The sequence below is a fragment of the Tiliqua scincoides genome, chromosome 8 (genome assembly GCF_035046505.1).
Source record: "Tiliqua scincoides isolate rTilSci1 chromosome 8, rTilSci1.hap2, whole genome shotgun sequence".
NCBI lineage: Eukaryota > Metazoa > Chordata > Lepidosauria > Squamata > Scincidae > Tiliqua > Tiliqua scincoides.
This window is the reverse complement of record NC_089828.1, coordinates 17,455,735-17,479,658: the sequence shown is the minus strand read 5'-3', so window position 1 is coordinate 17,479,658 and position 23,924 is coordinate 17,455,735. Positions and strand designations below refer to the sequence as shown.

General features: G+C 40.0%; 1 protein-coding gene across 4 annotated transcripts in view; it reads right to left on the bottom strand.

The window, feature by feature from the left end:
* Window positions 1-23,924, bottom strand: part of NEO1 (neogenin 1) — a 132,990-nt gene that overhangs the window by 9,137 nt on the left and 99,929 nt on the right. For 2 of the 4 annotated variants that reach the window (XM_066635068.1, XM_066635070.1), the window contains exons 17-25: window positions 22,006-22,229; window positions 17,752-17,890; window positions 15,443-15,550; window positions 12,860-13,054; window positions 7,748-7,816; window positions 6,491-6,635; window positions 5,065-5,303; window positions 3,818-3,910; window positions 687-845 (exon numbers count right to left, since the gene is read on the bottom strand). In XM_066635068.1, coding sequence (XP_066491165.1) covers window positions 687-845; window positions 3,818-3,910; window positions 5,065-5,303; window positions 6,491-6,635; window positions 7,748-7,816; window positions 12,860-13,054; window positions 15,443-15,550; window positions 17,752-17,890; window positions 22,006-22,229 — 1,371 coding nt within the window. The remainder of the gene's footprint in view (window positions 1-686; window positions 846-3,817; window positions 3,911-5,064; window positions 5,304-6,490; window positions 6,636-7,747; window positions 7,817-12,859; window positions 13,055-15,442; window positions 15,551-17,751; window positions 17,891-22,005; window positions 22,230-23,924) is intronic. The other 2 variants (XM_066635069.1, XM_066635071.1) reach the window with 1 other exon arrangement.

Below are 23,924 nucleotides of genomic sequence, written 5' to 3'. Positions count from 1 at the left end.
TATCCTGCTGTTTAAACACAACCTATCAGTACTGCAAATGTTCAAACTGTGCTTGATTAAGTGCCAACTGCAGATTACATAGGGAGAGCAGACAGGTCTCTTCAGTGTGTATGAATTATAAAACATCCTGTTAAAAACGTACATCACCATCCTTCCTTTTGTAATCCAGACATAGCTTCTGATTAACTGGGCCAATTCCAAATATGAAAGGAGCATCATTCATTCATTCTTAAATCTGTCCCACGGAATTATGCAGGAGTTACTGATTTCTTTGTTCCCTGCTGAGTTTTTCACCAACACTGAACAGCAAAGCTATTCCCAGAGCTTGGACAGTTGATGCCGTTACACATTTAACCATGATTTAAACAGAACAGTGACACAATTTTTAAGCAAACAAATATGTTCAGAACAATTGCTACAAAAGAAACAGGAAAGAACAAATCACAAGGCAGACAGCCCAATCCTATGTATGTGAACCCAGAAATAAGTCTACTGAATTAAGTGGAATTTATTTTCAAGTAACCAGAAACCCAAACAAGTCACTGGACATCTCCCATTAGATTCTAGGTACACCACCCTCTCCCCATGCAAATGGGATTTGAGTACACCCTGGAAGTTCTAATCTTCAGATGTCTTTTACGAATGGCTTCCTTCCAAACAACTGTGCCCCAGGTCATCCTTCTCACCTGTGGAATTAGCCCTGTCTGAATGGGACACGGATGTGCCAACTGGCCATGGGTTTGCCTGATGGTGGAGATAGTTGCAGGTTGGAGAAGCGAGGCTGCCGGAGTGGAAATGATGGTGGGGGTTATCAAGGGAATGGATGGGATGAGCACTAATCACAGCTGCGAATGAACATAAAGACAGAAAAATGCTTAACACAGACCAACCGGCATGCATGCAGAAATGCTCCCCCAACCCATTTCACCAACAAAGCACATTAAAAACCATAACACTGTCCTCAGCATACAGAAACAAAAAGGTCCATTTTGCCATGACATTTGTAGGGGTATAAAGACTAGGATTCAAGAACTTGGGTCTTTTCTCCCATGTGGAAACACACTCAGTGCTACATCTGCCTTCTCTGTGATCTCTTGAAGAGGCATTATTATTCCATATAGTTCCCAGGTTCTATGTTGAAATAAGCAAGTGGGATGTGAATCTGTGATTCAATTTATACAAACTAGCACAGAAGAAAACTGAACTTCCTAATAAAAGGGACAATTCTGGCATATTTGTGTTCAACTCCACAAACTTATCTGATTGTAATCCTGAATCGGAAATAGGCTAAACCAAGTATCTGCTAGTCCTAAACTTACAGTTTACAATCCAGTATTTTGGGAAACCACGAAGTTGATGACTGTGCATCAATGCGACGATACACTAATCTATAACGCTAAGTAATCAAAGCCCCCCCCCAACTTAACAATAGATGGAAAAATTCAGACAAATGATGGGGAGAAGCAGCAAAATAGTTCAAAAAAATAGAGAGCAGATAGAATATGAAAGATGCTCAGTGCAGACATAATTATTCCTGTTGGTTCATGCTAACCATGGTTTTTTGCCTTAGCTTTGGTCATGATCCCAATGTATAGTGAAATCATAGTTTAGGTTTCGTGAGCTCAGCTCTCTACAGAGAGACTCCAGAAAAAGATGCTTGTCACCTGGCAAGCAGAGAAATTATTGGTTGTGTACAGATCCAACACTTGGGGCCTAATCCTAACTAGGCTCGCAGAGGAGTTTACAACAGCAGAACACTGTTTTGCTGTCATAAAATGGCTGCTCGTGGTGCACACAATGTGTTGATGGTGGCCATTTTTGTGATTGCCCTCACAAGAGGCACTGATACTGCAGCCTTGCTGCCAGAGCCTGCTATCCCCACTGGAGCTGCTAAGACAGTGGTGATGGCGAATGGGGTATGAAGGAGAGGAATGGGGGAGTGTTGGGGGGGGGTTGAATGGTGGGTGGAACAGGGCGGATATCATTAGCAGAGACTTGTACTGATAACCTTGTCTGGTTTTTCTCCCCTACACACTTTGGTCCTGAGTCAGCAAAGTATCTGGCACAGACCCAAGGTGACCTAAGACAAATGGAAGCTTACCGCTAGGTAAGGGAACAAAAGTCAGTTTTCCTGGAGAAGACCTCCATGACTGACCCCCCCCCTTGTGGCACGGCTGCATCGGGGGGGGGGGAGGCTATTTAGCCAGGATTGGGCTGCCCATTATAGGTTTATTAGAAAATCCACTTTAAACTATGTTTTAAATATTCTAACTTGGAGTCCATTTTGAACCACAGTTAGGTAATGCTTAACCACAATTAAATGTTATGTCTGCATAAGACCTAAACAGAAGAATGTCAGTACAGGAGGAAGTGAGTACAAATGCAAATAAAAACCAAACATACATTAGACACCACTTCTGTAAAAGGCAAGTGAAAACTGCATTTTATTCCAACACCACACTACGGAAAGCTTAAGGAGAAAGCATTGGTAAATGTCTTTTCTGTTAAATCATGACAGATTTTTCATGCATGATTATTAGCATGATTACAGTTTGCTAATTCTATCTATGAGATTATTCCCTGCATAGCTATCTTACACTCCAGGGCTTTCAGTTTTTTTGCATTGAATTTTCTTCCTATACATGTTTCTACATAATGGTAGTGCAAAAAGAATATGAACTGACTGTAAACTACAAAAATTTAAGTAAATTTATCCAGTTTCTTTTTCAAAGGCATTGCCATCTGAATGGGGAATACCAATAGGAAACACTTCTCTTCCTCTTCACCAAAAAGTCAATGCCTAACTCACATGGGCTCCATAGCAGGAGCATCACATGGTCTCCCCCACAGAATGTTTCCCAGCTATTACCAGACTCAGGCTATTCCTCAGGCTCAGATTTCTCAAAGAGTTGCCATTCTAGCCACAACATAGTGCTGAAAATATATTCAGCGGCCATCAATACTGTAACCCCACCCCTTCGCATAACAGTGGTGACTCCAAGCTCCACTACTATTACACATTTCCCAGCATGAGCAATCTGGCTCTTTAAAAATGACATCGATGATGACGATAATAGCAATAATAAATCCACTGGACCTTGGAAAAGTGGCTGGGGGATTAAATGCCCTTCCTCTCCAGGAAACCGCTTCTTCCCATGGCAATGAAAATATGGCAGACATTTGAAAATGCACATTGGGAAGAGAGAAGCAGTTTCAACCTTAAGACTGCATGGAACTGGAATACTATAGATGCTGTTCTATACCGAAAAGGAAAATGCTCTCTCTTGCCACTAGTTTGTGCTTTCCCTACCAGTGGATCTCAAACTTTTAACACTTAGTGTGTCCCGACCCACAGTTTGAGAAACACTGCCCTAAACCATTTTTAAAGGCACCATCATGAGAATTGTGGCAACTCAACCAAAATCTTACTCAAAAACTACCCATTCTCCAGAATCTGATCTTCAAACAGATAGCTGGCTTACTGATGAACATTCAGTCTATAAAAAGAAAGCAGTAGAAAACACAAGGTACATAGTAGTTTGACAAAAGTACTCTTATCAGTTTACCATCAGGATGCTACTTTGGCATGAAAATACTGCAAGATTCAATTTTGGTAGTCCAAGTATTTGTAATCTTGATACACTTTCCGGAATAAGGAGACACGTTAATTTCTGAATTTCCCGGGTAATAAGATCATCTCAGGAAGAAACAGCACTAAATGCTTGCTTCACCACACTACTCCAATGCAATATGGGATGGATTAGAAGTTTCTGACTCACAATGGCTTGGCAGGAAATAATCAAATGACTAGACTTACGTTGGGGAGGTTGAGAATCAAATGGCATCATCATTTTGGGTCTCATGCCCCTTCTTCCTGCAAGTGTGGACATGCTATCCTCCGACTCGTGTCCTAAAGAAAGGATAATGACCGATCACTTATCAGTGATAAGATACTGTAAGACTTCATGTCATCCCCAACGAAGAGGAAGATTTAACAATTATTAAACTATGACAAATAACGGTCATTAAATGCTTATTCTAATCCTCAAGAATTTATAGTTTCAGAACACGTTAGCATTCATCTTACTACATTTCATTCAAAGAGGTTAGTGGCAATGTTTGTTACCTTAGTCATGCGCTCTCTAAAGTGAAATAGAAGTCATATGATGCAAATAATGCTATTTGCAAGCAATATTACATGCATACTAATGCCAATATATTCTATCTCAGGGGTGCAAGCTGTCTCAGTTCCTGCAAGCTGGATGTGGCCCCCAGAAGCTCTTTATCTGGGCCTGTTATAATTAGGCTCTCCCAGGCACTTCTCAGCTGCTGATCTGCGAAATGTTGTGATTAGATTTGCATATTTTCTCTTCTGTCATTTGCAATTGATGGTCCTACTTGAGAAAAAAGTGCTTATTCCTAGCCACTATCTATGTAATGACAACACTTCTGGCCCTCAGCTGGTGCCAAAAATGTTATTCAGGTTTGAAACAAGTTTGATGAAACGGGTTTAAAACTCCTGTTCTATCTTCTAACTTAATTACATGCAAATTATCATCAAAATAAGACTGATGCAGCAGTGCCAAATCATTACCACTGCATGCTGAAGATTATAGTATATATAATCCCCTGCCTTGTGGCTACATCCAGTTATGGAAAAGGCTTCAGAAGTCAACCTCGAGGCAAAATCCGGAGCTGGAGTCCCTGAGGCAGTTCATGGCTGAACACAGTCATGTTCTGGCAACTCCTGTGGCACCGCTGGAACCAACCGTATTGGCCTCTGCCTTTCCATTGGACCATTTCAGTGACACGGAGAGGGGGGATTTGCTGCATGGGAAACAGTCTATCCTCCATATCTGCTTTACCCAGGCTTCGCGCACTGGAGAGGACACTCTGTTCCAGAACCATCATTAAGAGTACGATACCATAGTCTTCCGAGACTGAAGGATGCCAACATAGTATATATATTAAGACTAAAATGTAGCTTACAGAAGAACAGTTCTCATACAGCTGAGATAACTCGTAAAAGCCTCCTGATATAAGCTGAAATCAGCATAAACTCACCTCTGTATGAGTTCCGTCTTTGATGAATATTGCTGTCCATAGAGTTGTCCACTGGTGTGATATCTTGGGAATTACGAGGGATTGGGGTGTCTGTCATGATTGGATTGGGATCTGGAGACTTATCAATGGGCTTCAGCTCCAACCTCTCATGATGAATCCAAAGGTCAGGTGGTTTGACATCCTTGGAGTTCCCTTTGTATTTATGGGACCCATTCACAGACTTACAGGCAGCTCGCTTCCTTTGAAAGCAATAAATATATCCAGGGGAAAAAATTCAAGTATTCATAAATAGAAAGCTACGCTCTATTTTTACTTCAAGTCATTTATCCAATTATGCTGCAGCTGTCTATAACAGGGGTGTCCAAACTTCTTGGCAGGAGGGCCACATCATCTCTCTGTGTCAGGGGCCGGGGGAAAAATAATTAATTTAAAATTTGAATAAATTTGCATACATGAATTTATTAGAGTTGGAACTTACACAAATGAATGAAGGTCTTGCAGTAGCTCAAGGTCAATAAAAAGCCTTACACAAAGCAAGGCTAGCCTTCCTTCACTACCACTGCTGCATCACAGATGTTAAACAGCAAGTAGTGGAGGGGGCCCTTGTTCCACAGATCAGGTGAGAGGTCAAACAGTTGTCCTCATGCTGAGAGCAGTTGCATCGGGTCAGTATGGGCTTCAGCAAGTCTCTGGAGGGCCAGAGGCTCATTGGAGACTGGGGGCTCCCCTAGGGCCTGATTGGAAGCCCCCGACAAACCAACACTACACAATTGGTATATTGTATTATGGTGTTATCAAGAATGCAAGAATGCAAAGATATTTATTTATTTATTTGGGAGATTTTTATCTCATCTCTTGACCCCCAAAAGGCCCCCACAACAGCTCAGGTGAGTTAAAAAGCATAAATATTAAAAAAAAGAAAAAAGAAAAAGATGATTTGTCTCCCCCTAGGGGCACTACTTACATTGGAGAAAATATGGAAAATGATTCACAAGTTTCACTCAAAGGAACTGCAAGTTCTCTGGAGAAGAAGAATCTCAAGAGAAAAGGAGGTTAGTTCCACATAGGCCTCCAGCACTTGCAATATCCAGAGAGGGTAGCAACAGCTCAGGTTCTCTGAAGGGCAAAGAGAACCACTGGACTCCATATGTAACAGGGGAGAGAGAGAGAGAGAGAGAGAGAGAGAGAGAGAGAGAGAGAGATCTACAACCAAGGGGCAGAAAAAAATTTACTTTTGTTCTTCTAACATCAGGAGAAGGCAGTGGGGTGACGTGGGGGGAAAAAAAGATCAGGCCTAGGATAGTAACCTGACCCAGAGAGAAGCCTTCTTCTCAAGCTTCTTCCAACAAGTTTGTTTCCTCAGCTATGCTACTGAACTTCATTCAAAAATACAGTATGCAGGGTGGGTTTGTTGTTGGTGTCTTACTTTTTCTGGTGAGAGCTGGTGCGGCGAGTACAGAAGACAGCAACGATCACCACCACCACAATGGTGAACACTCCTACAGACACAATTATTACCAGAAGCATATTGTATTCCAGAGGGGAAGGGCTTCCATGAGGACTGTTGCTGCCTGAAGTGGAAAATAAACATTTATTATACATAAGGAGTCTTGAATCCTTGTTGACTTTTATTTCAGTCTGAATCCAGAAGTACCAATGGTTTCAAAACCCCAAAATTTAAACAGTTGCACAAGTCTAACCTTGCTGTTTCACTCACATTTAAGAGACTTATGTTCAAGCTTATTCTGCAGTCTATTATATTGGTAATTATTTTATCCAAAATATTTCTTGGAAAACATTTCCCCTGAAATAATGTGGGCCTTAATCTGAAGGGACTGAATAGGGTTTCACTTTATCCAGCTCCTTGCAAACAGAGGCTTGTAACAGATAGGCCCAGACAGCTATGTTTATTGATACTCATCAACTATTCATAGCTCATTTAATCAACATTTGTTAAATGAAACCCATGTCTAAACTTCATCCAATTTATCAGATATTAATTACAGCTTCAAAAGAACACTGGATCACTGCTCAGAGACGATATCACATTGGATTTTCTATTCTTTTCACTAAATTAGGAATTAAAAAGAATTACTGCTAAAGAACTGAGCACAACATTTGGGGGGAAGGCTCTCTAAATACAGCTGGAACAATTATGTAAGCTGAATAAAAAATACAAGGTAAATATTTTATGCAAATTTTGTGCACAACTTGTTCACAAAGTTGGGGGCAGGGCAGAATTTCCAGGCTCGCCCCAGAGCAGCATAGGGGCCACTGACCAATGCACATGGATTCAGGGATTACAGAATAAACTACAATTTTTCTTCACCAAAGACGACATCTGTAACTCAGAGCAGCTGTCTGAAACCAACCTGGTTTCAGCTGCTAACAGAGACCTTAGCAAGTTAGGCTAATAGCACCTGGATGGACAGATCCTCTTGCTTGTGATGGAACCCTGGGAATTATTTGTATAGGACAAAATTCATACTGTGTTATAATGGTAGCCTACACTGTTACATATTTTAATGGACTCTCTGTTTTTCAATTTAAGTCCTCCCTATCTGGCTCTAACGATGCTCTTACCTGGGGGGGGGGAGAGTGTAACTATGGATTGCTTTCAACACTGAGGTACTGAAAAACATTTTCACCTCAGCAGAAATACATTTTAAGAGATACTACTTACCACTCATTGGTGTTTTATAATCTGATGCTCCATCTGTTGGCCGGTTTCCTTTTCCTGCAGACCCTGATGCTGGAAAACACAACATTATATCATTGTATCAATGCTGTATTAAATTATTTGTATTTCATGCCCTACCCACATTTTCAGAACCTGTTGTGTAATATTTAACTTTTATTTGTAGATGAACGCACATTGTAGCCACACACACACACCAAGCATTTGTAGAAGTTTTCTAAAAGTGCTTACCCAGTTACATCAGAGTCACTATTAATAACAGCAGTGGAACAAAGGTCCATTCACATAGTACAGTATGACAAGTACAGAATAATCTATGCCTTCTGGGCATAGGGTGCAGTATAGTGCAGACATTAGAGATCCAGTTGTTCCATGATTCCATAAATCTCACCCTGTTTCTGAAGGTATAGTGGTGCATGGTATCTTTGAGGCTCAGAAAGCCACCTGGAGCAGAGTTTTGGATGACTTCCGGTTTTACTGGAAGTTGTTAGAAAACTGCTCCAGGTGCCATTCTGAGCCCTGGAGAGGCTGTGTGCACTGGCGCACAGCCTCTGAGGTTCAGAAACCTTCCAGCTGCAACTTGGGGGTCTGCAGGGGAACGATTGGGAGGGGGGTCCCTCCTGATCATGCCCCTTCAAGCTGGGGCAAATTTGCAGATAAAGAGGTCTCACCTGAAAATCTTTTAAATAATCTTTTAAATAATAAAATAAAAACAAATTATATTTATAGGCTTATGTTCGTATATGTTTCAGAGTGCGACACCATAGTCTTTCGAGGCTGAAGGTTGCCAACAACATGTTCCTATAAGTTTACAACATGTTCCAAGTTTACAACAACATGTCTCACTGCTAATAATAATGCTCTCTTATATCTTGTTTAGGAAGAGAAGAAATACACCACAGAAGGCCAAGAAATAGATTAGATTTAGATATTCAACAAACAAAATTATCAGAAAATAGCCCAATCTGAGTATATAAATGTATTATTTTAGAAAATATAGAAATGCAAATAAGTGTGTTTTGAAGAAAATAAGACTCTTTCACAGGAAAAAAGAAGGCTTAATATGCATATTTTATCCATACTGAGAAAAAATAGCTTATTTTTCAGGGGGAAAAAATTACATGTACCCAGCTTATGTTAACAAAAAAGCAACAAATAATCCTAAGGGAGAAATAATCTCTTTGCTACTTGTTTCAAAGCTTTGGATAGATCTTCCAATGTCTGGATTTACGTACTTCCTGGCATAAAAAACTAAGTAACTAAACATAGCTCCAGAAAATCCTGGAAGTTCAGTGCCTTGGAACATGAAAGCACCATCAATTCTGCTAAACGCTATTACTCATCTCCTTTAACCTCTGCTTTGACATCAGTATACACTATCTACACACAAAACAGTGTTACTAGTACATTTTCCCAAGCACCGGGAATGTAAAGTCTCTACTACTACTGGAGTAGAAGCTGCCATGGTTTCTCCATCTTCTGGCAATTACTTCTGTAAACATTATAGTCCAGAATGGGATACCCACCACACAACATGCATGCTTTCATTATGCATCACTTGGGAATGAGCATGCATGAGGATGCAACAGTACAATGAAGTAATTTAATTGTCATGTGATTCAGACAGAGGCATACAATAGAAAAGTGAAAAAAGAATGCACTCTTTAGGAATGGTATTAAAAGATGGCACCCTTTTGGCTTCAGTGGTTGCTTACAATGAGACTCTGCTTACTTCCTCTCCCTCCAAAGTCAACCCCTTCTCATCTCATTGATGTAGAGTCAGATAGAAATTATCCTTTTGCCTCACTGTCACTCACTTCCATCACTGCTATCACAGAATTCAAGTGGAGCTATATAATGGCCTTCCTTGAGCTCAATGCTACCTGTGGATCACCAGTTACTGATGCTGAGAACAATGTGACAATATTTAATAGGCTTTCCCTGAATTCTTCTGGTGCCTTTTCTCTATCAGTGTATGCAGCGAATCAAGATTTCCATCTTTCTATGAACCACCTGTACATTTCTGTGATATTTACCACTGCTTTGCTTACCAAGAAACATATGAACACATGGCAAACTTTGTTTCTACCACCCAAGAAAAACAAAGAAAAGGGTCAACTGCAACTCTTCAACAGTAGACAATAATCCTATGACTGGCTGCCAATCTGTTTCTCTTTTAAGCACATCCCACCCAATTTGTTCTTCAGAGAGATCCATATCTGATCCCAAATGAAATGGGTAACCCCTTGACTGAACTCTCGTTGACCCCAATTTAGGCTTCTGTACAAACCTTGATTGATTTACAAGTGCTGTTGATTTACAACTGCTGACTCTTAACAATTAGACTTCATTTTATTAACCCAAGTGTACCCTATTGTAACTTAGTACAGTATTAAAAATTGTGTTTTTCATTTAATCAACTAGCATTTTAGTTATTTAATCTACCAATTACATTGATTAATGCTTGAAACCTTAGAAAATGGATCTAAAGCTACAGATGTGAAAAACTGTGATATAAGGGAGCAGTACTAAGAGGTTATTCTACAATGCAGGCACACCCGTCCACAACTGGGTACCATATTCTAAGATCAGTGGTTCCCACACATTTAGCACCGGGACCCACTTTTTAGAATAAGAATCTGTCAGGACCCACCAAAAGTGATGTCATGACCAGAAGAGACATTAAGCAGGAAAATTTTTCACAATCCTAGGCTGCAATACTTCCCACACTTACCCAGGAGTAAGTCCCATTTACTACCATTGTTAAAAGAATATACATAGTAGCTTGTTAAAAGTACAGGTTTGTAACATTTCCCCAAATGCAGTCATATACCATGGTAACATCAAGTCTAATATTTAAGATAAAATACTGAAATGAATGGGGACCCACCTGAAATTGGCTCACCACCCACAGTCTTGAGAAACACTATCTTAAATAGACTTGCCAACAGATAGCTACACCTTGTCTTAGCAAAACCCAAACAGTACTAAATATTTTTAACTATATCCTCTACATTTTCCTTTTCTTGGCCATCACTTTATGTACAAATTTAGTTACTGGGGCAAATAATTACTTCAGGATGAGTCAAGTTGCTCTCTGATGCACAGATATGCCTAGTCTATTTTTGTGACCACTGCTCTTTTTCAGTGGTATGCTATGCCTAAACACATTACAGAAATTGATCCAACACTTGCAAGACACATGCAGATGTATCAAATACACAGAAGTTGCACTGCGTATTTCACTAGCGGAATGAGCCCAGCTTTTTCCCATGTTTAGAATGACTGCCATTGGCATTCTAATCAGAAAACTGAACACTTATTCAGGCACTGGTCTTGCCTCTCCCCCATTTCTGATGGATGATATTCATAATCTTATCTTTCAAGAAGCACATTCATTCAATTAAATGTATGTTCCTTGGCACCTTATAACTCCCCACCCCCACAACTTTTAAAATTGAAGAAAATACTATGGTGTGGAGGGGGGGAAGTGTCCTAATAGAAAGTCAACTATCAATACACACAGCTTTTGCTACAAACTGGAAGAACAGGATTCCCCTGAAATCAATCCTAAGAATAAATGTCGCGAGTCTGCTTCCATAATAGGCAAACTGCTCAAATTTTATACAGCTGGACACATACACTTTGAGCATGCAAGTTGTATACATGGCATCAAGTACAGACTCTTCATTTTACACTGCCTAACAAAAGAAAAACACTTCTCAAAATGTAAAATTCAGTATGTGCTCTTTTTTTGGCATTTGTGCTATTCTTTAACAAATGCAGTTAGAAAAACGAAACAGCAATAGTTCTTGCAAGAAAGAGAATGATGCAGAAAGCATGTCCATTCATTTACCTTGATCATTAGACATTTTATCTGAAGATTCAGCTATCGGATAAGCACAGGGGAAGAAACAAACAAAAGAAAGATCACCACATCTGAAGGAGTGACAAAAATTTCACTGGCATAGAAGTAGTAATCTCTTAAAATGGGAAATTAAACTACTACTCCAGAATTAACCATCTACCTGGCATTGTTGTTTTCTACTTTTTAACTTCTGCTCATGTCTTTCAGGAAGAGATGTGCATAATTCCATGTAATAAAAGCATGGACTATTTACTTACTCATATTAAGAATATTGTGAATGCTCAGGTATGCAGTTGGGTAACACATCTTCCATTTATTAGGGAGGCCTCTATGATCATTCACAGATTCACTTGCACAAAACCTGAGAAACAGGCAACTGAAAATGTACAGTAACCTCTATATCTAAGTACTCACTCATCCTAAGACACCAATCATGCCAACATCAACCTGAGCATTCATATTCTTAGGCTAATGGAATATCCTTGTTCAGGAGCAAAGCACACAAGTATGGAAAAAGTAAACTAAATCACACACAGACCTTATTCAGAGAAATGGCCTAAGAAACTGTTGGGTAGCTAGTTTAACAAATACAGTTTAGAATGCTACCTGTTCCCATCACCTATGGCATAAGGTGGACTATAGGTCCTTCACATGTAAGATAGTCATATACATACAGAAAGACCATGTTCTCACAGTAAAATTCCATTCTTTTTCCACATTAACAGACTAAATTTAGTGTTATCAGGGTCAGCATCAGGGGTTGGAACCCTTGAGCAGTTGCTCAAGTCTCACCATGATCCCCAAGATGCCCTGTAAAGGCAGAATGACTCTTGCTGCTGAATCATACCACTGTCACTTGCTCCAAGCTGTTCCATCCATAAATGAGAATTCATCTCCAGAGGCCTTGTATCATTGCAGGAATTTCTGGGAGCAAGTTCACATTCAGAAATGGGCTAGCTGAGAGGAGGAGAGGAAATGGCCATGTCACTGTTATCACCTTTCCTCCACCTTATGCAAATGAGATCCTCCCCACAGGAGGCTGACCACCATAATCATCACAGAAGATCTTGGGGTGAAAAACTCATAGCCCACATATGAGGAAGGCCCATGTACAGCTCTTACCAAGAATGGCCTCAAACAGAGCCAGACAGATTTTACCTCAAACTGCTTTTTGCACATATTTCATCAGAAAATGCAACAGAGCAGATTCAATGACAAGACCAACCTACCTTTAGGTGTTCTGAACTGTACTGCCTCTGACATGGGGCCCATGCCTTTGGAGTTGCGGGCCTGAATTTTGAAATAATATGCTGTGTCAAGAGTTAATTCTTGAATCTGGTGAGTCAGTCTATTTCCTACTACTGGTTCAATGACCCAATCATGTATTTCAGCACTGACATCTGTGCTATAGTAAATGATGTACCCTGCACAGACAAATAGAATACAGTTAGTGAATTAAGACAAAGCTTCCAAGAGATCTAAGGGCGCAATCCTAACCCCTTATGTCAGTGCTTTCCAGCACTGACATAAGGGAAATGTGGCTTTGAGGTAAGGGAACAACCTTCCCTTACTTTGAGGAGGCCTCTGTGAGTGACACCCAACTGCAGGATGCAGCACATGTCCCATTGGCACCACTATGCCAGTACTGGAAAGCAATGGCATAAGGGGTTAGGATTGTGCCCTAAATTACTTAAGAACATTATACCCTGCCATTCCATTACAAACAAGCTCATGTTAGCTTACAATAAAAATTTATCAGTACAATAAAACAGAAATCAGTTTAAAGTCAGAAACTAAAACACAAAATAGAAACAAAAAATATCAGGCAAAGCTTGCCCCAACAAAAATGTCTTTACATGGCAGTGAAACACTACCAAAGAAAGGACAGGACAAGCTTCTCAAGACAGACAGTTACACACTCTAGGCACTCCTAGTGAGTAATCTCTTTTCTTTGTCCTAACCAACCACATCTCAGTCAGTAGTGAAACCAGAAGTGCCTCCTCAAGGGATTGCAGACAGTGGGCATGATCCTAAGGGAAGAGCTAATTCTAACCATTTAGGGCTTTAACAAGTAACCTGGAAGATCCAGATTCAAATCCCCATTCAGCCATGAAGCTTCCTGGGTGACCTTGGGTCAGTCACTTTCTCCCAGCCTCACCTACCTCACAGGGTTATTGTGAGGAAAAGGAGGGGAGCAGCTGTGTACACTGCCCTGAGCTCTTTGGAGAAAGGGCCGTATAAAAGTGTGAAACAAATAAATAAGTACCTTTACTTGTGTTCTGAAATGAATTCATAGCCAGTGCAGCTGATACAGAAGTAATGCACTTCATAAAACTAGCACCAGTTAACCTGGCTGCAGCATTTTGAATCAATTAAAGTTTCTAAATGCTTATCAAAAGACAGCATGCTGAAATAATCCAGTCACAATGTAATTAAGGCATGTGCGACCATAGCCAGATTTGCTTTCTCCAGGAACAGGCAGAGCCAAACCACCAGCTGAAATTGGACAAAAGAACTCCAGGGCACCAATACCACTTGAGACTCAAAGAGTTACAGCAGGTGCAGGAGTACCCCCAGACTGCAAACTGAGTTTTCAAGGATAGTGCTATTCAAAATAGGCTGAAATCTTATCCAGAACCAGTCATCTTACTGTTTAGGAGAATCTTGTCTGAACAGAGCTTCAGACTGTTGCCCATATTCAACCTATTACCAATTCCAGACATGCACACTCTTGGCTTGAGATGGAAAGAGGAGCGGTGTGTTATCAGCAACCTCATGGCAGCAGACTCACTTAATTGAAGCACATTAAGCACAAAAGCCTATGAATAGATCCATACAGCACTTGAACACAACTAAACAAATTCCTATTTATTTATAAGACTCCTTCCAATTCTTAGCCCATGAAGATACAGAAGAAATTGCTTAGTTCATTACAACTATGAAAGGAAATTAGAACCATTTCCTAATTAGCATCTGCTAGGGTGTTGCTGCACATAGAATATATTCCCCAAATGTTTAAGGCAGGGATGTCAAACTCATTTCATACAGAAGGCCAAAGTTAGCATTCAGGGCTCCAGCTGAGGGCCAGATGTGATGTCATTAAGCAGAAAGTGACATCATTAAGCAGCTAATGGCCAGAAATCAGACCCTGTTCTCATATAGAAACTCATTAACTGCAAATGACAGAAGAGAAAATCACAAATCTTGTTAATAGTTCAAGATTTGGGAAAGCCCAATTTTCATGTGGGCTGCCATTTCAGCTGTAACACCTCAGCAGCTGAGAGCCTGAGGGCCAGATAAGTTTCGGAGGGCTGCATCCGGCCCCCAGGCCTTATGTTTGACACCCCGGTTTAAGGGATAATCCAAATGAAATGAAGCCATTAACTTCAATGAAACATGGATTGTTCCACTGATTTGTATTTATTTATAAGGTGTGTCTCTTATTTTCTTTATGCACTAATAGTATTTTAAGAGCATGAAAAAGATTTCATTTTTTGCAAACTGTTACAACAGATTCCACCAGAGGGCAGACCTTTCATATAGTTACGTACACCTTCAATATTATCCCATTTCCAAGCTTGGACACTGAGAACGTGGACTAAGGACAGAAACTTAAGGATCTGACAGGGGATCTGAAAGGTCCATAATGATAATGACTGCTCTAAGGATAATAATGCCTGTGTGGACAGGTGTTAAATCACTTACGAACTACCAAAAGTGCATGCACATTTCCCTGCAGTTGCTGGAAAGTATTCTAGCCTTCCAGAGAACAGTATATTGATGCATGCAAATATAACCAAAATAATTTTCACCTGTAATTTTGCCATTGGCTTCAGATGGCGGCTGCCAGTTGACTATGATGGTTCGAGGCTTTCCTTCTTTGCTCACGACTGTCACATCTTTTGGGGGAGAAGTTGGAACTACAAGAAGAATAGTTAGAGTATGCATTCATTAAATAACAGCATTCTAACAAGTGTGCTACTGATGGCTACAAAAATGAAAGCCTAAGTATAACTATCAGCTTACAATAATGTTTCTTTTTAATTGAAGTAGCAATTGCAATATTAGAGATGTTAAGATATCCTTTCCACAGCAGAACTAGCAACTGCCCTATAAGCAGGAGGAGGAGAGGGCAAAGAGACAAAGTTTCACCACTGCTGACCTGGGACTGGGGCCTCTCCTCCTCTCAAAGAAGCCAGAAGAAACACCAACTGTCCTGCAAGTAGAAGCTACCATGAAGGCAACTTCCCCACTACCATCACTTTTGACTATGTTAACGATTTGCTATAGATCTTATGAAAGCTGCTCTGGGAATCTTATCAGTTGTACAATGGGATACAAAGGCTTAAAATCAAATTGAAGGTTTTTAATATTTCTGAGCCATTTGTAACAATAAATATTAAAAACCATGCCTGAAACACTAGTATACTAAGGGCAAACACACCGCAGAAGCAATCAATAGGTTACACCAGCAGTTCGCCAACTTACCAGGCTGCAATGTCCTCAGAATCAGGAAGTGGATGATGACACAAAATGGGCCACATGGTGAGGTCACTGCCATTCACTTCCTGGTTTCAAGGCCTAATGCAAGCCTCTAAACAACAGGGTCAGGGAAGGTGGGCAGCACATGGTTTTTTCATGCTACAGCTTTGCCTGCTGCTGCCTGGAGGCTTGCACCATGCTCTCACTGCTGGGCAGCAGACAGACTGCAACATTCCGGCAAGTGCCTTGTGACAACCCCAGGGCGTTGCAAAGCACAGATTGGGAAAAACTGGCTTCCATTGTTTAAATACCAGGAAAGTACATTTGGAGGTGTTTTTGTTCACATGTCTTTAGACTAACACTGCTGAATCTGTAAAATATTGACATTATCAGAAGAGAGACTATTTACAACACAATCCTATGCATATCTACTGAGAAGTAAATCCCATATTCAGTGGCCCTTACTCCCTAGGATGTTGCTGAGAACTGCAGCCTAAATATTATCATTCCAGTTCTGCTTTCTGAAAGCAGATTCTCCTACAGCAGTGGTTCCCAAACTATTCTTGCAAAAAACCTACCACCCTATAAAATGTGTCCTAAGGGGCAAACCATGGCCAATGGCCCAGTAGGTCAAGGGAGTTGCCAGTCAAAAAAGTTTGGGAACCACTGCTCTTGGGTTTTTACTGTTATAAACTTCAAAGGTGACAAATTGGTTTCTGTGCAAATGGTTACTTTAAAAAATACACATACATGTGCACCACTCAACACACATTCTTGAGTCAAATGCCCTCCGCACCATAAGCCCTCCAACATGTTCTCCAAAAGAGAAAACGCCACAGAACTCTAGATCCGAGGATGAAATACAAACTCACAGTCGGCTGGAATTCATAATAATGTCAATGAAACGTAGTGAATTGATGTCTCTAGAGTGTCAGTATCCTTGGAAGCCCCTCCAGGAAACACTGAACCAAATTCTGAGTAAACCACCTCTTTTATAGACAATTATAACCTAGCACAAATAGCTCCTTCAGCATTTAGAGTTTTGCATTGTCATGCAATGCTATTCTGCTCCTCTTTCAGGAATGGAGATGTCAGTATTATACTGCACAGTCATAAAAAGTCATATGTGCATGCTTAATTCTTTACCAAACTCAGAACTTCAACTGTCTGGGAAATGCTGCACCAGGTAAAACTGGTTGCATACAAGCCCATTTTACCAAAATATCAGGTTTCTTCCTGGACAACACCTAGACCCAAAAAACAAGAGTGATGGTTCTTAAAAGGGTATGCATAAATATTAGTGTCTTTCTGTGATCCCCAAATCTGTGGACTTCAGAAACTCATATTAAAATGAAAAAGCTTGTATTTTTGATGACTTCCAAGATGAAATCAGAGCTTTTCTCATCTTTTACTTGTTCAATAATTAAAATCAGCCACCCATTAATTATTAATAATCAAGTTATTCTCAGCAGCTACTACTGAGAAATAATTTGAACACAAAAATATTTTGGTATTTAATAATTCTCTCTTCTACATACTTGCATATATTACCCCTTCTTTTCTTTCCCACACCATGAAAAAGACGAATGAGTAATCACTAATCATAGTGTCAACTCTTAAAGAATTGACTTGACAATACCTAATTCAAAGGTAGTTCCATGTGCTGTCATACTCCAAGTACTTGATCTTCGGCCTTTAGTCACCATCACAGAAAACTCATACAAGGTGTTGGGTTTTAGGCCAGTCACCAGAAAGCTTAAGGTGGTAGTATTTGCAGTCTAGGAGAAATCAAAACATCAGAAAAGGAAGTTATGAATTTCAAACACCATGACTATGGTAACAGTAAAGAGTGTTAACTTACTATATGGCTATTAATTATCTCTTAAAGTTTCTTTGGGAAATTCACCCCTGTAAACTCAAGCGTTGATGCATTGGCACTCTTTTTCTTTTTCTTTTTTACATAAAACACCATATATTTAGTACTATCAATTAAAAATTCAAATAAAATAAGACCTAGGTCTAAGGTATGCTTGTTATTCAGCAAGCCTTCTGGTTATCTGTTGATTTTCTCTAACGTACTGCATTCCATTGTAATTTAATAATAGAAACATAACAAAAAACATTAAAAATCCCTTAAAAAACTGGCAGAATTTTCAGGGCTAAATGGCGTTAGCAAACCCATGAATTCATGTGGTATTAGAGGGCAACTTAGGGGAGAATCAGCAGGAGGGTGGCAGACATGCACAACTATTCTTGCATTCACTAATTCTCTCCTACAAGTATGCCGCCCAGACATTTTTCTCTAGCAGCACTTGCTTCTGATTTCAGGGTGTCTGAGCGGAAAAGGCCCTTCAGCAAGGGGCATTTCTTTGGGAAGGCTCAAGCACCTGCTCCCACCAATAATTATCTTCTTCAAATTCCCAACACACTCCCTAAGCTTCCCTTACAAAGTCAGCCCTCAAAACATGAGAAATAGCTTATTCACAACCAGCATCTGTGGAACTTCCAAAATTCTGTATGGCTTATAAGAACATAATTAATCCAATGAGTTCACTGTAATTTGAGATCAAACATTTCAGTTCATGAAATGCATGCATTATACAAATGAACTACTGAGTACATAATACAAACATTTTTCATATCTACTTCTAATCTTACAGGTGAATAAAGCAGTTGACCATCTCAGTATGCGGAAGACGTGCTAACGTGTAAACAGAAACAGTCAACTTTTCAAATGTTTGACATTTTCCTCTTAAAAATAACAGGAAATAAAAATAAAAATACTGTTTACAGAACCACCATAATGAAAAACAGTGGGTCAAGTACAACTAAACAAAAAAGGACAAAATATTTTAAAATCAATAAGAATGACTGCTTGGGACAAATTATTTCAACATGATATTGGCACATCTTACTTTAAAATAAAGCACCATTCATATCTAGCAAACTATATTTAGAAGAACAGTCAAAAATGTACTTGCTAATCCAAATCAAAACCCAAGGTAAGTCTCTGAACATGCATTTCTATGGTTTCTATCAAAATAAAAGGAAAGACAACAACAACTACTGAACATGGACAAAAAAAATAATTTTATTTATTAAATGTATAGAGCATTTTCCTACCTAGGTGCCCAAAGCAACATAGCAAAACTATAAAACAATCCAAATCAAAACCCAACACAATAAAAACAGACTACAAAATCAAGCCAGGCAGCAGCATAAGCCTAAAACAACCCTAGCAATACCCAATTACTGTATTAAAAGGCAAGTGCCTGACTGAACAAAAATGTTCAGGCAGGCGGCAAACAGTTGTTAATGAGGGGTTTGTGGGTGTTCTGGAACTTACTGAAATGGATGATAGTGGCCCAAACTGATGTTTGTAAGAAACATCAGATGTTGATGGCAGCCAGCCGAAGATGGGTATAGGTATCCCTGCCCAAAGCTGCCTCTTGGTCACCCAAGAGCAAAGCCAGGTCCAAGAGAACTGTCAGCCTTCAAACCTGGTCGTTTAAAGGGAGTAAAACTGTTCAGAACCGGTAGTTCATCTAACTCTGGACTTGGTTTTCTATGGACCAAATGCAACTGTCTTGGATTTAATTTCAATTTGCTTACCCACATCCAGTGCATGAGGGTCCTCAGAGAACAGGTTCAGAACCTCCACAGTTGAAAATGAGAGATACAGCTGGGTGTTTGTTATCTGCATACTGATGCAGCCCAAATCTCTCAGCAATTTCATATAGAGACAGAATAATATGGGAGAAAGAACAGAACCCTGTGGGATCTCACAAGTTAATAGCCAGTCTTCCAAAACAGAGCCATCCAACCCCAAACCAACCAGGTGGTCCAGAAATAAATATGGTTGAATGTAGTGAAAGCTGGTGAAGCCCAACAGAACCAACAAGGATGCATGCAATCCCAAAAATCAGGTTAGAAGACAAACTAAAATGGAGTCAGATGATTTTAGAAATGATCTTCAGAGTAACATATTTAAAAAAAGATGTTCACTACAGTAGAGAAGGGCCGAACTGGGGAAGCAGTCAGCCCTAGCTCGGAGGGGATCAACTGAAAGCGAGAGGGCTTTCCCAATCTGTAATGAACGCCCCTTCATCTACCAGGGAACAACTGTTATGATCAGAAGTAGTAAGATTCTTCTTGCACTTAAAATTGTGATCCAGTTCAGTACTTCCAGTATAATAAAGCATTTCTATTTATAAACTTTGTCAGAATTTTGCCAAACAATGACAAAATATTTGCAATACAACCAATCACAAACAGTACATACAACTTCTTTCAAGAAAATCAGTATCCGTCATACACATGTCTGATAACATGCTCTCTATAACTCAACATGACCAGGGAGGGGAAAAAAAACTTGTTCCACTCTCTTTCTCATACTTGACCACAAGTGGAAACCAACCATGAGAACTCAATTAGAGAACATATCCAGAAAAATTGAGTAAATGTTTTCTGTATTGCCTTTCCTATGGTACACAACTTGTTCTTTAGAAGACAATCTTGATTGTCCTAAAGCTCTGAATTACCAAATGCGCTACTGTCAGTAAAGAGTTATTTTCAAAACTGCTGCATCATTTATTTTGCCACTAGAGATACTCTAGCAATACAAAGCAGATTTGTAAGTGTCCAAATTACTGGGGTGTAACTCAGAAAAAAGACTAAAGGAAAAGAATCTTTGAACACAAGCCCAAATTAATTCTCCCAATAACATCCTTATAAAAAGATTCCTGTGAAGTGAGCCAAAGTTGTCTGTTGGCTGCCAAACCTCCAGCATATCCAAACATCCTGCAAGCAAAATGCCCTAAACAAAACAAAAAAAGGAGGGTCAGGAGACAGATGACTGCAAAACAGTCTTGTTGAAGGAGCCTGATTCAAAAAAATCAAAACATGCTAGGGCAACTGACTGAAGGGTTGATTTCCACTATAGCTGTGTAGTTTCACTCTAAACCCCAGTTTCACTCAACCTTCAGTTATGTAATCCATGTCAGACTTGAGACATTCTAATCTGGTGCTTTTAACCAGCAGCATTAGGACCACTAAGTGGTATAGCACACTATGGCAAGTGGTACTTGGACCCACTGCCATGGTGATCACATGCCTGGCCTGGCCCCACTGAAAGGGGAAATGATTGGGCTGGTGGCGCAACAGTAGGTGAGATGTGGCTGTGTAGTTGATGACCCTTCAAAAGAGACTACTGGGGAAGGAGGATGAAGAGCAAAGCCCGAATTTTGGGGAAGGGTATCCACTCTTGTGGAACTCCAGAGCCACTCTCTGTTGGCATTGGTGGCAGTCACAAAAGTGGTAGCTGCAAAAAATCACACTTGCAAAAACAAGAAGTTGAAGAGTTCTGTTCTAAAATACTAATTTCAGAATATTATAGCTAATACTTTCAGAAGAGTTTTCTACCATTAAGGCAGAAAAGCCAGAGTCAGTTCTTCTCTGTTTCATCATAAAATATCAAATCAGTATTTGATATTTTCAGCCACACTAGACGCTGTTCCAGAACCACCATTCAGAGCGCGATACCATAGTCTTTTGAGACTGAAGGTTGCCAACAGAACAGATCAAATCAGTAAAATGCCAGAGATGATCCAACACATATCCTCTCAAGGTGAATCATGCAGCAGTGAGGGGATTTTAAATTTTTCCCCAGGGTATGCTGAAGTACGGTAGCTTCACACAAAACCAGTGATAAGAGCAGCTATATAACAAAATATGATAACTAGAAACAGTGATTGGTCTCACTTTTTGTGATCAGTTTTCTTGGCTGTCATATGCTTATGACATATGACAGCCAAAAAGTGAGACCAAAAAGTGAGACCAATCACTGTATCCAGAAAATTGTGCCAAATGTGTTGTGCCATTCATCTTTTGTTACCTTGTACTTTGTGTTTGCAGGAATGTTGGTTTTCCAGCGGACAGTGTAGTAACGGGCATCCGAGACCTTCTGATTCTTTGGCAGAGAGTTGTCTGCCCACGTGATTCGTATGGTGTCATGGCTCAGTATGGAAGCCTGAACTCCCACAGGTGGCATCATGGGAGAGGGATCTGGCACTGGAGTGTACGGAGCATTAACAACAAATAAATCAACTTCAGAAATGTCTAGGGAATTGATGGGTAAAAAGTAGGGTATTACAATAAAAAAGAAAGAAGGTGGCATTATAAGTGAACAAAAACAAAAGGGGAAAATGCAGGGTAATACGATGAAATGAAAGGTGAGAAATGGAGAAAAAGAGAGAAAAGCCAGAGTTAATAGGCAACACAAGACCAGCAAAAAAGTTTTCAGTGATTTAGATCCCTTTTTAACACACATGCCAAACATGGAGACTATAACATTTGAGGGCACTGTTGCAAAAGTAACAAGCATTAAAAAAAAAACTTCACACACGTTTGAAATGGTTTACTAATTAAGTTCTTCATAATCAGCTGCTCTAAAACATTAATTTATCCTATCTCCAAAATGATACTGAAAAAACAAAGTAGAATTAGCATCAGGCACAGGGAGGTAATCCTTCATGTAACATTATGAGAGAAGTCTTCATGCGTCAAACTCACAGTAATTCAGAAAACATCAGCGTAAGAACACCTTGAATCTAAGAGGCAGATTCAGTAACAAGAGACCTAAGCAAAGTCTTCTAGTGAATTTTCTCAAGACATATGGATCAATAATGAGGCATAAATTAACCACAAGGTAACAGGATCAGAGGTTACTGGACTATTGTGCTTAAAAGCTTGAGCTGGCGTGTTTATTACCATCATTATCATAATGTAAATTGCCACCTGTAATTGCTACATTTCAAAAATGTATGCCCCACTTTATCTTCAGTGAACTTAATTATAACAAATAGATAAAACATTATGTAACAAAAAAAACACCCCAAAGACACAAATCAGCAAAACAGAATGATCAAACAGAAAAGTCCAGTAGAATAAAAAAAAAAAGTGAACAATAAAAAGATGAATAACCCCTAGACAGCAACAGGAAAAACCACAGTAAATACAAGTATCAGTTAATTCCAAAAGGCTTTTTTTAAAACTATGGTTTTGCTCAATGCCTGAAGGCATTCAGTGGCTGACTAACTTTAAGCAGGCAGGAATCCTTGCAGAGAGCACTCCATAAGATTGGTACCACTACTGAGAAGGCTCTGCTCCTAGTAGAAACTAGCCACACTTCAGTCAGCAGAAGCAGACAGAACAGGATCTCATATATTTAATGATGTTTCTGAGGAGGTACCTATGGGAAGGACAGTAGCGAACCTGGGGCGGGGGGGGGCAAATGCCTCAGGTACTGCGCTCAACACGCCCCAATCACTGCCTCCTCTGCCCTCCCATCTGAGCCATTCCATAGGCAGTCGAGGCTCTGCTTCACAGCGGGCAAGAAGCCTTCTGAGGTTTCCCCCGCTGTTTTCAGCAACACTTCTGGTTTTGTCGGGAAACCAGAAGTATTGTTTAAAATGGAGTAAGAAGCTTCAGAAGTCTTCGCCACCGTGTGTCACATGAGGCTCTCTGAGCCATGGCAAATTTCCTGGGGAGGAAAGGATGGCGACATGCTGGAAGGGGGGGCATTACGTCACAGAGCTGCCCCCGGGACGCAATGAAGGTGGGTCCATTATTGGGGAAGGACACAGTCTGTGGTACCAAATGGAGACCTTTATATTTTTCTGGACCTTTTAAACATCGAACAGCACTACACCTTTTGCAGGCTATTGTTTTGCTTTTTTAATATCTACAGGATTTTATCGCTTACTTGGATTACTTATTGTAAGACACTCAAAGGGTGGTAATAGTGAAGATTAG